Source organism: Henckelia pumila, chromosome 4 (assembly GCF_033568475.1).
Source record: "Henckelia pumila isolate YLH828 chromosome 4, ASM3356847v2, whole genome shotgun sequence".
NCBI lineage: Eukaryota > Viridiplantae > Streptophyta > Magnoliopsida > Lamiales > Gesneriaceae > Henckelia > Henckelia pumila.
This window is the reverse complement of record NC_133123.1, coordinates 22447224-22457255: the sequence shown is the minus strand read 5'-3', so window position 1 is coordinate 22457255 and position 10032 is coordinate 22447224. Positions and strand designations below refer to the sequence as shown.

Below are 10032 nucleotides of genomic sequence, written 5' to 3'. Positions count from 1 at the left end.
CTCTTGAGCATTCTTTCGAGCCTTCAAAGCATTTTTTTGTGTCTATCAAATACATTTGTGTATAAGAAAGTTTGTATAGTGCTTGAAAATCAAAATCGTGTATACTTGTAGCGACCCAACCCAGATCCACTACCTAATCAGAGTTAGAGTATAATTAAGCATGCATTAAATAAAATTGTTGCGAAAGACTTAAATAAAATCAGACCGGCAGGATACAACCGGTTAAACAAATTCGATTATACAACTTAATCGAATAAATAAGCCCCAAGGGCAAAAACCTACAGCTAATCTCGTTGTCTCCAAGGTCACTGGCCAATCCAAGCTCCTGGTGCTCAAACCTGCACCTACACCTGCCCCGTCGAATGGGGTGTCCAGATACACAGAAAATACTGGACGTGAGCTCTAAGCTCAATACAAAAGCACGGGTAAAACATACAAACATGATGCATGCATATGAATATGACTGGGTATCCATATCTGGGATAACTATATATAACTGTTCAGACTGGCGCCTAGGACATGAGTGGTACAACCCGGGGAGCAAACCCTGCGTACACTGCTCATTCCTACCGGACGTGGACCGTGTCCCCCAGATGCTAGTACCACCCAACCCGTCGGTCGCTGGGCACTAGACATCAACCGTCCGAACATGGCTGAGCGGCCCTCCATGGCTCCTTACAGGAACAATATGATATGCACATGCCGTATAATAATCCATGCAAAATATGACACATAAATGCAACACATAAGCATGCATAACCGCTGGCTATCTCAGTCAGTACTTGCGTACCTTTCTAAGGTAGTTCCTAGCAGTCCCACTCTAGGTTCCAAGCATATCATCAACTCTACAATGCAAATACACATGCATCAATAAATAAGCTCTAAAAGCCTTAACTAAGCTATTTCATACTCCTAAACAATTTAAAAAGTCCATAGTTATACCTGCGTCCGTCGTCAACCCGCTGATGACAATTGCCTCAAAACTAGGCCACAGCTCCGCTACGACGCCTGGATCGCTATGCCACTTTCGAAATCCCAAATGGACAACTAGAATTCCCTAAATCTAAGCTAGAAGGCTAAGGAATCGAGAGAGAAAAGAGAAAAGGGGCGCTTGAAAATGAAATCTTGACCCCCTATTTATAGGCAAAGTTCGGAGCCTCCGAACCCGACTTCTGATCCTCCGATCCAGTTTAGATCCTCCGTTCCTGACTTCGGAGCCTCCGATCCTCACTTCGGATCCTCTGAAGTCCCATCAGTGACATCACCAATGACGTATTATTCTCGGACAGCTGGTCATGCAAGTTCGGATCCTCCGATCTCATGTTCGGATTCTTCGATCTTAGGTACGGATCCTCCGAACCAGTTCGGATCCTCCTAACCTAGTTCGGATCCTCCGAACCCTCCGAACCTTCTCGGCCATTTTCGAGTATCCTGGATCCATTTCTGGAATCCGTTAATCTATTTGGAAACCCCTTAATCATGTTTAACTAAATCTAAACATGATCACACGATTAATTACTCATTAATCGTTAATTCTGGATACGGGTCACTACAATACTTGAGCGAGAATCCGAGTTTATCGAGTTGTTGTGAGGCTATCCTTAAAGTCCATAAAGTCAGGTGTATTGAGTTGTTCTATTGGCTATCCTTGGAGCTCTTAAGGCCAAGAAGATGTGATGATCGTGTTGTTGTATTGATTAACTTAGATTCATCAATGTCAAGATGAATTTCTAGTGATACCTTGGTTAATCGACCTTAACCAAGAAGGAAAGACGTAAAATTTTTATCGTCGAACTTTTATAAACATATTCTCTCTTATTTACTGCTTTATTATTTACCGTCATTTACTTTATTTATTACTGCACTTATTTTTTATTGTCCCTAAGACTTTCTCTTGCATTTTTGAAAGATCATTTTAAATTGCTAAAGGGGGCCAATCGATCAACCTAAATCTCCAACCCCCCCTCCCTATTCTAAACAACGTGGCATCATTCTCCACCAGGGGTCCAAACAAGGGCAACCCCGAAATCATAAAACCAGATATCATTGGTCCTGGTTCACACATTCTCGCAGCCTGGCATGAATCAGTTGAGAATAATACCAACACAAAAACAAAATCAAATTTCAACATCATCTCTGGAACCTGAATGACATATCCTCACTTGTGTGGCATCGCATCATTGTTGAGAAACGTGCACCCGGAATGGTTCCCTGCTTCTATCAAATTCGCCATCATGACCTCCACCGATCAAGTTAACCTGGCCAGAACACACATCGAGGATCAAACTCTCCGTCCCGCCAGTGTTTTCGCCACCAGTTCAGTTCACGTAAACATACTCAAGGTCATCGATCCAGGTCTCGTTTACGACTTGAGCCCACAAGATTACCTGTCAGATTTATGTGGATTAGGATACATAGATCAAGAAATCGATTACATTGTCAATCGAGACGTAACTTGCTCACAGATTTCAAGTATCCCAGAAGCACAACTCAACTATCCATCATTTTCCGTGGTTGTTGAAACTATTTCTCAGGCATGTAGTCGGACAGTTACCAATTTGAGAGAGTAAAATTCAGTTTATAGAGTTGAAATAATTGGGTTGTGGGGTGCTACTGTGAGGGTCGAGCCCCATGTTCTTTGGTTTTTAGGGCGTAGAATCAGAAATTGACTTATCATGTGAAATTTGATCGATCTGTGAGGCTGTAAGCAATAGAAATGTTCAAGCTTTTCTAACATGAACTTCTACTATCCATTATGTTTCAAGTCCCAATATTGTTGTCTCTTTTCTTTGAGGATTTCTTAATTGTTGGTCAAGTATTGGAACAATTATTGGTGAACACGTTTTTTTAGTGTTTTGAGATTTAATACCCCAATTCATAACTTTTCTTGATATAAGATATTAGATATCAAAACAAATATAATGAAGCACAAACAATCTACATTCAAGAAATTTGTCAATTATCGTGGTTGAATGATGTCGTTTGTGCTACTATCATGAGAGGCCTGATCAAGAAAATTTGCAAAAGTCATGGTTGGATATCTAAATTCTTTTTCATGTTTTTACATGCTTAATATGATCAATCAAATAGTTAACGATTTTTTTCACGTTTTTTAAGGATGCAAATTTTTTTCCTCACGGTTTGAATTTTTTATATTAAAACATTGGGGGTGTTTTGTTGATATGAAATACAATTGAATTCTCTCGTATTATTTTAACAATTTTTTTTAATATATTTTGAGATTTAATATCACAATTTTTTATTTTCTCAATCTAAAATTTCATTATATATATATATATATATATATATATATATACTACCATTTTTATTAAATTATCGAAATAAATTTTTTCAAATTCTCTTTAATTTTTAAAAACTCACATGTTATTAATCTATTATAATTTTTTTTTCTTTTACTCAAATAATTAAATTGTCAAGCACGTAAAAATCATGTGTTCTGGATGCTAGTATATATAACACAAGAGAATTGTTGATACCATAATTTTCTAGACATCAATAATCAGATTAACTTTTGATACAATGTTTTTAAAATACATTATTCTAAAATTATTTACTATCTACCATTACTAAAAAAATATTAAGAAACAATTAATATACATTAACATCATTGATAGGTTACACCTAAAAATTCAACTGGGCCTAAGCCCAATCATTAAGGTCCACTCCGAATATTTTTAAGGCCCAAGCTTATTTAAATATTATATATATTTAATTCAAGCAGGCCCTGAATTCTACAAAAGCCCATAAGAGGCTCAAGCCCATACGGCTCTCCAAATATCTATAAATAGCTCAAGTCACCTCATTATTAAGGTACACACTTTCTTGAGCAATATATCGCTCTATTCTCGATTATTATTCCTTGAGTAGTAACTGACTTGAGCGTCGGAGTGCCTTCGCCGGGAACCCTCCCGGCTCCTCTGACTTTGTTTTGTGACGTAGGAACAACCCACTGAAGATCTCCTCCGGGAACATACCAGGACTTACTGATACTCCGGACTTTGCGGAAGCATCGTGTCCTATACAAGTGATTTTTGGCTACATCAGCTTGGCGCCGTCTGTGGGAACCTGTTCATTACGTCATTGAGAACACATATTACTTCAAAAATGTCTCAAGGAAATATTAACAATGGAAACGCACCGCAGAGTATTACTCTCACCCGTGAAGACTTGACCGCGCTAATGGAAAACACAGCCGCACTCGCAGCAAAAGATGCAGTTGCTCAGTACCTAGAAACTCGCAAGCGCAAAAGCAGCAAGAAAAAGGCTCAGACTGAAGGCTCGTCATCTCTTGACCCTAATAACGGAGACCCAAATAAAGATAAATCTAAAGTGAATGATAAAGATCAAGGGGGGACCAAGAAAAATACTACTCAGAAAGACGGTGAAGCAAGTGTTCACACAGTTCATGACATTTCTGGCGAAAACAAGATCACTAATCCAGCTCGGAAGGATGGATCTCGCACACATGTAACTGGAGAGAATATTTCCGCAATTTTGCCTTCACGCCGAAGCCCCTTCACTGATGACATATTATCTGAAGCATTACCAAAGGGAGTCAAAATCCCCAGCTTACCTGAGTTCGATGGAACGAGTGACCCCCAAGACCATATTGACAAATTCTACGCGAAAGCGGATTTGTATGATATCACAGATGCTGCATACTGCAAAATTTTCCGAACAACATTATCAGGAAGAGCGCTCACATGGTTCAACAAGTTACCCTCCGGATCTATTGCCAATTTGGAGCAACTTACTGACTGCTTCATCCAGCAATTCTCAATTAACAAAAAATACCCAAAAACAGCAGCATATTTGTTCACAGTCATTCAAAAAGAAGGAGAATGTCTGAGGGACTATGTTCGGCGATTTACTCATGCGGTGCACGAAGTCTTACATGTGAACCATGATTTGTTAGCCGGAATAATGCAGCAAAACTTGCGTCATCGGAAGTTCAAGGAATCAATAGCGGGAAGGCCGCCCAAAAACCTAGAGGAATTACTGGAAAGAGCTGAGAAATACATTCGGGTTGAGGAATCTATTGAACCACACTACCTGAATAAAAGAAAGAGAGAAGAAGATAAACCAGATATTAGAAAGCGAGACGAGAAGCGAACAGCACAGAGCCCCCGTCTCCAGAATACACCCCTCAATGCACGTCTGACCGATATACTGGTAGTGGCTGAAAAACAAGGATTGTTACGTCCCCCTCGCCCAATGCAGAATAACCCAAAGCGCCTACGTTCGGAAAAGTATTGTCATTTTCATAAAGATAAAGGCCATACTACAGAAGATTGCTTCAGTTTGCGAGCAGAAATTGAAAAACTCATAAAGCGCGGACATTTGGGGAATTTCGTGGACAAGTCCCGCAGTGAAAAACGAGACGACAGGCGTCGGGACGAACAACCAAAACATGACTATCAAAAGCGCCATGACGAAATTGGGAAACAGCATGAACGAGCGGATGAAAATTTGCCCTCGGGAGGGGTAATCGCCGTAATCACTGGGGGGCCTGCTTGTGGCGACTCGAACAATGCAAGAAAAGCTCTTCTGCGAGCAGCAAAAGGAACCAACAATTTATCCAGCCCCACATCCTTGTCAATATGTGAAGTTGAAACCATCCAAGATGGATTATCATTCAGTGACAAAGATCTGGAGAACCCTCGGGGTACCCATAATGATGCTTTAATCATCTCAGCCACAATCTCCAATTTTTGGGTAAAGAAAATTCTAGTGGATTCTGGAAGTTCGGCCGACATAATTTTTCATAATGCATTCGTAAAGTTGGGTATTAGTAATGCACAGTTAACTCCAGTCAACACTCCACTAGTCGGATTTTCCGGAGAAATAGTTGAAGCTTTGGGAGAGGTAACGCTTCCTCTATCCTTGGGTTCTTACCCCAAGCGGTCTACTAAAATGGTGAAATTCCTTGTGGTAAAAGCTTCATCTGCGTACAATGTGATATTGGGACGACCAAGTCTCAATATATTCCAAGCCATCGGATCGACATATCATATGAAGCTGAAGTTTCCGACGCCAGGAGGAGTAGGAGAAGCCCTTGGTGATCATCGTCTAGCTAGAGAGTGTCATGTAGTGACTCTGCGGGGTTCGTCAGAAAATCGGAAAAGACAAGTCTCTAGCGAGGAAAAACCACCAAAACCCGAAAAGCTTTTGCGTGAAAACGGAATTCATTTGGTGGATGAAGAAGCTGAGAGCAAAGAGAGAATAACAGCAACTGAAACTCTGAAACATGTGGCAATCATTCCAACTGATCCCAAGAAAACCCTAAAGATTGGGACCGAATTACCTCCTGAGCTGGAAGAGAAGTTGAAAAATTTTCTTGGTCGCAATCTGGACGTGTTTGCTTGGGGTGATGAGCATCTGCCAGGAATACCTCATGAATATGCGCTTCATCACCTCCGTGTTGATCCGAAAATGAGACCGGTGAAGCAAAAGAAAAGAGCATTTGGTCCAGAGAAAAATCGGCATATAGCCGCGGAAGTGGAGAAACTCTTAGTGGCAAAGTACATCAGGCCAGTTTCATACCCAGATTGGCTTGCAAATGTGGTTTTAGTACCAAAACCTGGAGGAAAGTGGCGTTTGTGTATAGATTTCACTGATCTCAACAAAGCATGCCCCAAAGATCCGTTTCCACTCCCTCGAATTGACTTGTTAGTCGATTCGACAGCAGGATGCGAGCTGCTCACTTTTCTTGATGCATATCAAGGATACAATCAGATCGGCCTAGCGCCAGAAGACCGAGAAAAAGCAAGTTTCATCACTGATCGAGGAATTTATTGTTATGATGTAATGCCGTTTGGTCTGAAAAATGCTGGAGCTACCTATCAGCGTTTGGTAAATAGCATGTTCGAACAATTGATCGGGCGTAACATGGAAGTTTATATAGATGACATGCTCGTCAAAAGTATTCAAGCATCTAATCATTTGGAAGATCTTGAGGAATGTTTCAGTATACTCAGAAAATATAGGATGAAACTTAATCCGGATAAATGCACTTTTGGTGTACGAGGAGGCAAATTTCTCGGTTATATGGTGTCAGAACGAGGAATAGAGGCCAACCCTGAAAAAATCAAAGCTATTTTAAACATGAATCCTCCGAAGAGTGTAAAAGGCATCCAAGAATTGACAGGACGTTTGGCCGCCCTCAACCGATTTATCTCAAGATCTGCAGACAAGGGTTTACCATTTTTCAAAATGTTGAGGAGTGGGAAAGGTTTTCAATGGACAGAAGAGTGTCAGCAAGCATTTGACGAGTTAAAAGTACATCTGACCTCTCCGCCGTTGTTGGTGAAACCAAACGAAGGTGACACCCTGTTAATTTATCTGGCAATATCTGCGGAGGCGGTAAGTGCAGTATTGGTCTCTGAAGTAGGACGTGAGCACAAGCCAGTTTATTATATCAGTCGAACTTTACACGGAGCAGAATTAAGATATACAAAGATCGAGAAACTGGCACTGGCTTTGGTAATTGCAGCGAGAAAATTACGTCCTTACTTTCACTCTCATCCAATAATTGTACTCACCAATCATCCTCTCAAACAAATTATTTTACTGTGTTACCCGATTATATTGATTTTATAAATAATAAATAAATAAATTTAATTCGAACAATTTTTTTTTTGTTTATAATAACAAGACACCTAACAAATTATATATTTTTTGGAAAATAGAACAAGCTGTATAACTCTAATTAAGGGGTAATTATTTTAAAATCCCTAAACCTAAACATAAATTTCTCCTAACTCCCTACATTCAAATTTTTTAGTTTGCACTCCCTAGTGGTCCCCAATTTTGATTAAACAAGTATTCAACTAATCTTTTGTACTTTGGCGTTGTTTTACCTATCGAACCAGTTCATGTCGTGAAGAACTATTGGTTGCGCAAGGTTTCCAGCCTATATACTTTAGATTAGGGTCCAACATGCTTCCGTAAAGTAAATCAAATTTAAATACCTCTTTGACCATAATGTCGTCGGGTCATACCTGTCGAGTTTTACGAAGTGCTCCTCACACTCCAACCACGCAGTCGCAACAGATGGTTTCTGCACAAGCTCCTTCAACGACACCCAGCACAGCCTTAATTCGTTTTCTACCTTAAGGCGTATGGTATATAAATTTAATTATAAAATATGAACATGAAAGAACAAGAGAATTTAGAAAAATTATTCAGACATAATATTATTACATAAATCAACTCCTTTGAAGAGGAGAAGACAACTTGTTTAGCTACTCATAGTAGCCTCGTTCTTGAAATACATAAACGAAAACTTATTACAATAGAAAGAGAAATATTACAACAATTTTATTCGTAAGAAAACTGAAGGGAATGATCGATGTCTTCAGCTTCCTCAAATGCCTGTATTTATAGTTGTAGTTCCACTCGTTTCACCGAGAAACTTCAGGGAATCTTACAGCTGTCTTGTATTTCTTTATGCCATTATTGATGACATCTTTTACTAGTGGAGGAGGCAGCTGTCTTGAATTTTTTATGCCATTATTGATGGCATCTTTTACTAGTGGAGGAATCACATGTCTGCCACTTTCTTTTGGCTTTATTCTCCTCACATGTCTGCTTTATTGTTGTCGGAGCATCTTTTGCTTTTGAAGTAGACCCCTGTGAAAACGCATCTTTGGTTGTCCTTGTCCACCTTTGCTTGTCTCGGAAAAATCCTTTCGATCCGTTCGGGGTCTAAAGGTTTTTCCAAATTCTGGCTCCTTCTGATTTGGGCATTCTGGGCAGATATTCTCTGACCATCGTCCAATATGAGCCATGTTACAAAATTTTCGGCGAGTTTCTTTACTCCCCGGCAGCTTGTTGTTCCACAAAAAATTTCTCTTCTTTTCGAAGAGTTCTTCCGCAAATGTTGTAGTTTTTTCTATCATTGTGTTCAACAGAAACGATCCGTTCACAGAATTCTGATAAAATTTGAATGGAAACTTGACTTTGTCCATCTCAGTAAGACAGACCCAAATACCCAATGCCCTTCTGGTTGAGATCTCATTTTCCCCGAAAGTGGACACCAAGGGTATTTCTTCAGTTTTAGGATCCTTGATAAATTTATGACTGTTTATATCAGGTCTCATCAGCTTGATAAAATGAAAGGATTCGTTTGATCCTTTCACTGTTGGTTCTGGAGCTGCACTGAAAAAATATAACTCAAGTACATCTCCTCTGGACAAATGATCATTATTTGCCCATGTTTCTTGGACTGCTTCCTGAATCCATTTTGGTAACTGTGATATCTCCAGAAAGCTTGGTGACGTTGTATAAACTGAGGCCAAAGCCCCAAATTCATACCAGAGTTTTACATCTTTAGGATTGACATTGTTTTTTAGCCAAACCCTTGGATATATTCCTGCAACATCAACCCTGCAAGTGTTCGGGTTGATTTCATTCCTTGTATTCAATTTCTCCCACTTCTGTTGATAAACCTGGAATGGAGAAATAATAGATGGATTAGTATCAATCTTAGATTTGCCCTTGTCAGTGTTAGGCCTAAGATTGATCTCTTCCTCTTTTACCCCAGAGGCGGAGGGTTGACTTGATGAGTTATCCTCATCAATTGTTGCTTCATCCAGATCATCAAAGGCTGATGATAGATTAGCTCTTGTTTCTTGAGTTTTAGATTCCTCAACATCTTGTTTCACAACCGGTGATTGTATTTCTTGTTCTTGTAAAACCAATGGTTTTAGTATATCTTGTTTATGAGAAACCAATGGTTTCTCTATAGCCTTCACAATTGGCCCTTGAATAGCAGCTCATAGTTGTGTTTGAGCTTGCATACATCCTGTAATTCGATTAGATACTTTGATCCGATCAGCTTGATGTAACCTGCCGGCCATTTCAGCATTAATGGCTAACTGGTTGAACTCGTTTTGAAGCAACCCAAGGTGTTTCCTGAGATGCCTCTGCATTTTCAGGATGGAATCCACGTCACTGCCTTCTATCTCTTGTTAAAAAATCTGCAAGAATATTTTCATGAGATTTAATAAT

At 39.7% G+C, this 10032-nt stretch overlaps 2 protein-coding genes across 2 annotated transcripts; both read left to right on the top strand.

Moving 5' to 3' along the window:
* The first annotated feature begins 2147 nt into the window (after nt 1-2147).
* On the top strand, nt 2148-2570 carry LOC140860656 (subtilisin-like protease). Its single transcript, XM_073263662.1, has one exon. It carries the CDS (start codon nt 2148-2150, stop codon nt 2568-2570), a length of 423 nt encoding a protein of 140 aa, XP_073119763.1.
* Nucleotides 2571-4125: 1555 nt separating this feature from the next.
* On the top strand, nt 4126-7620 carry LOC140860655 (uncharacterized). Its single transcript, XM_073263661.1, has one exon. It carries the CDS (start codon nt 4126-4128, stop codon nt 7618-7620), a length of 3495 nt encoding a protein of 1164 aa, XP_073119762.1.
* Nucleotides 7621-10032: the final 2412 nt, after the last annotated feature.

Excerpts from the sequence above, each read along its gene's own strand:
- LOC140860656 (XM_073263662.1), top strand. The coding sequence starts at position 2,148 with ATGACATATCCTCACTTGTGTGGCATCGCATCATTGTTGAGAAACGTG.
- LOC140860655 (XM_073263661.1), top strand. The coding sequence starts at position 4,126 with ATGTCTCAAGGAAATATTAACAATGGAAACGCACCGCAGAGTATTACT.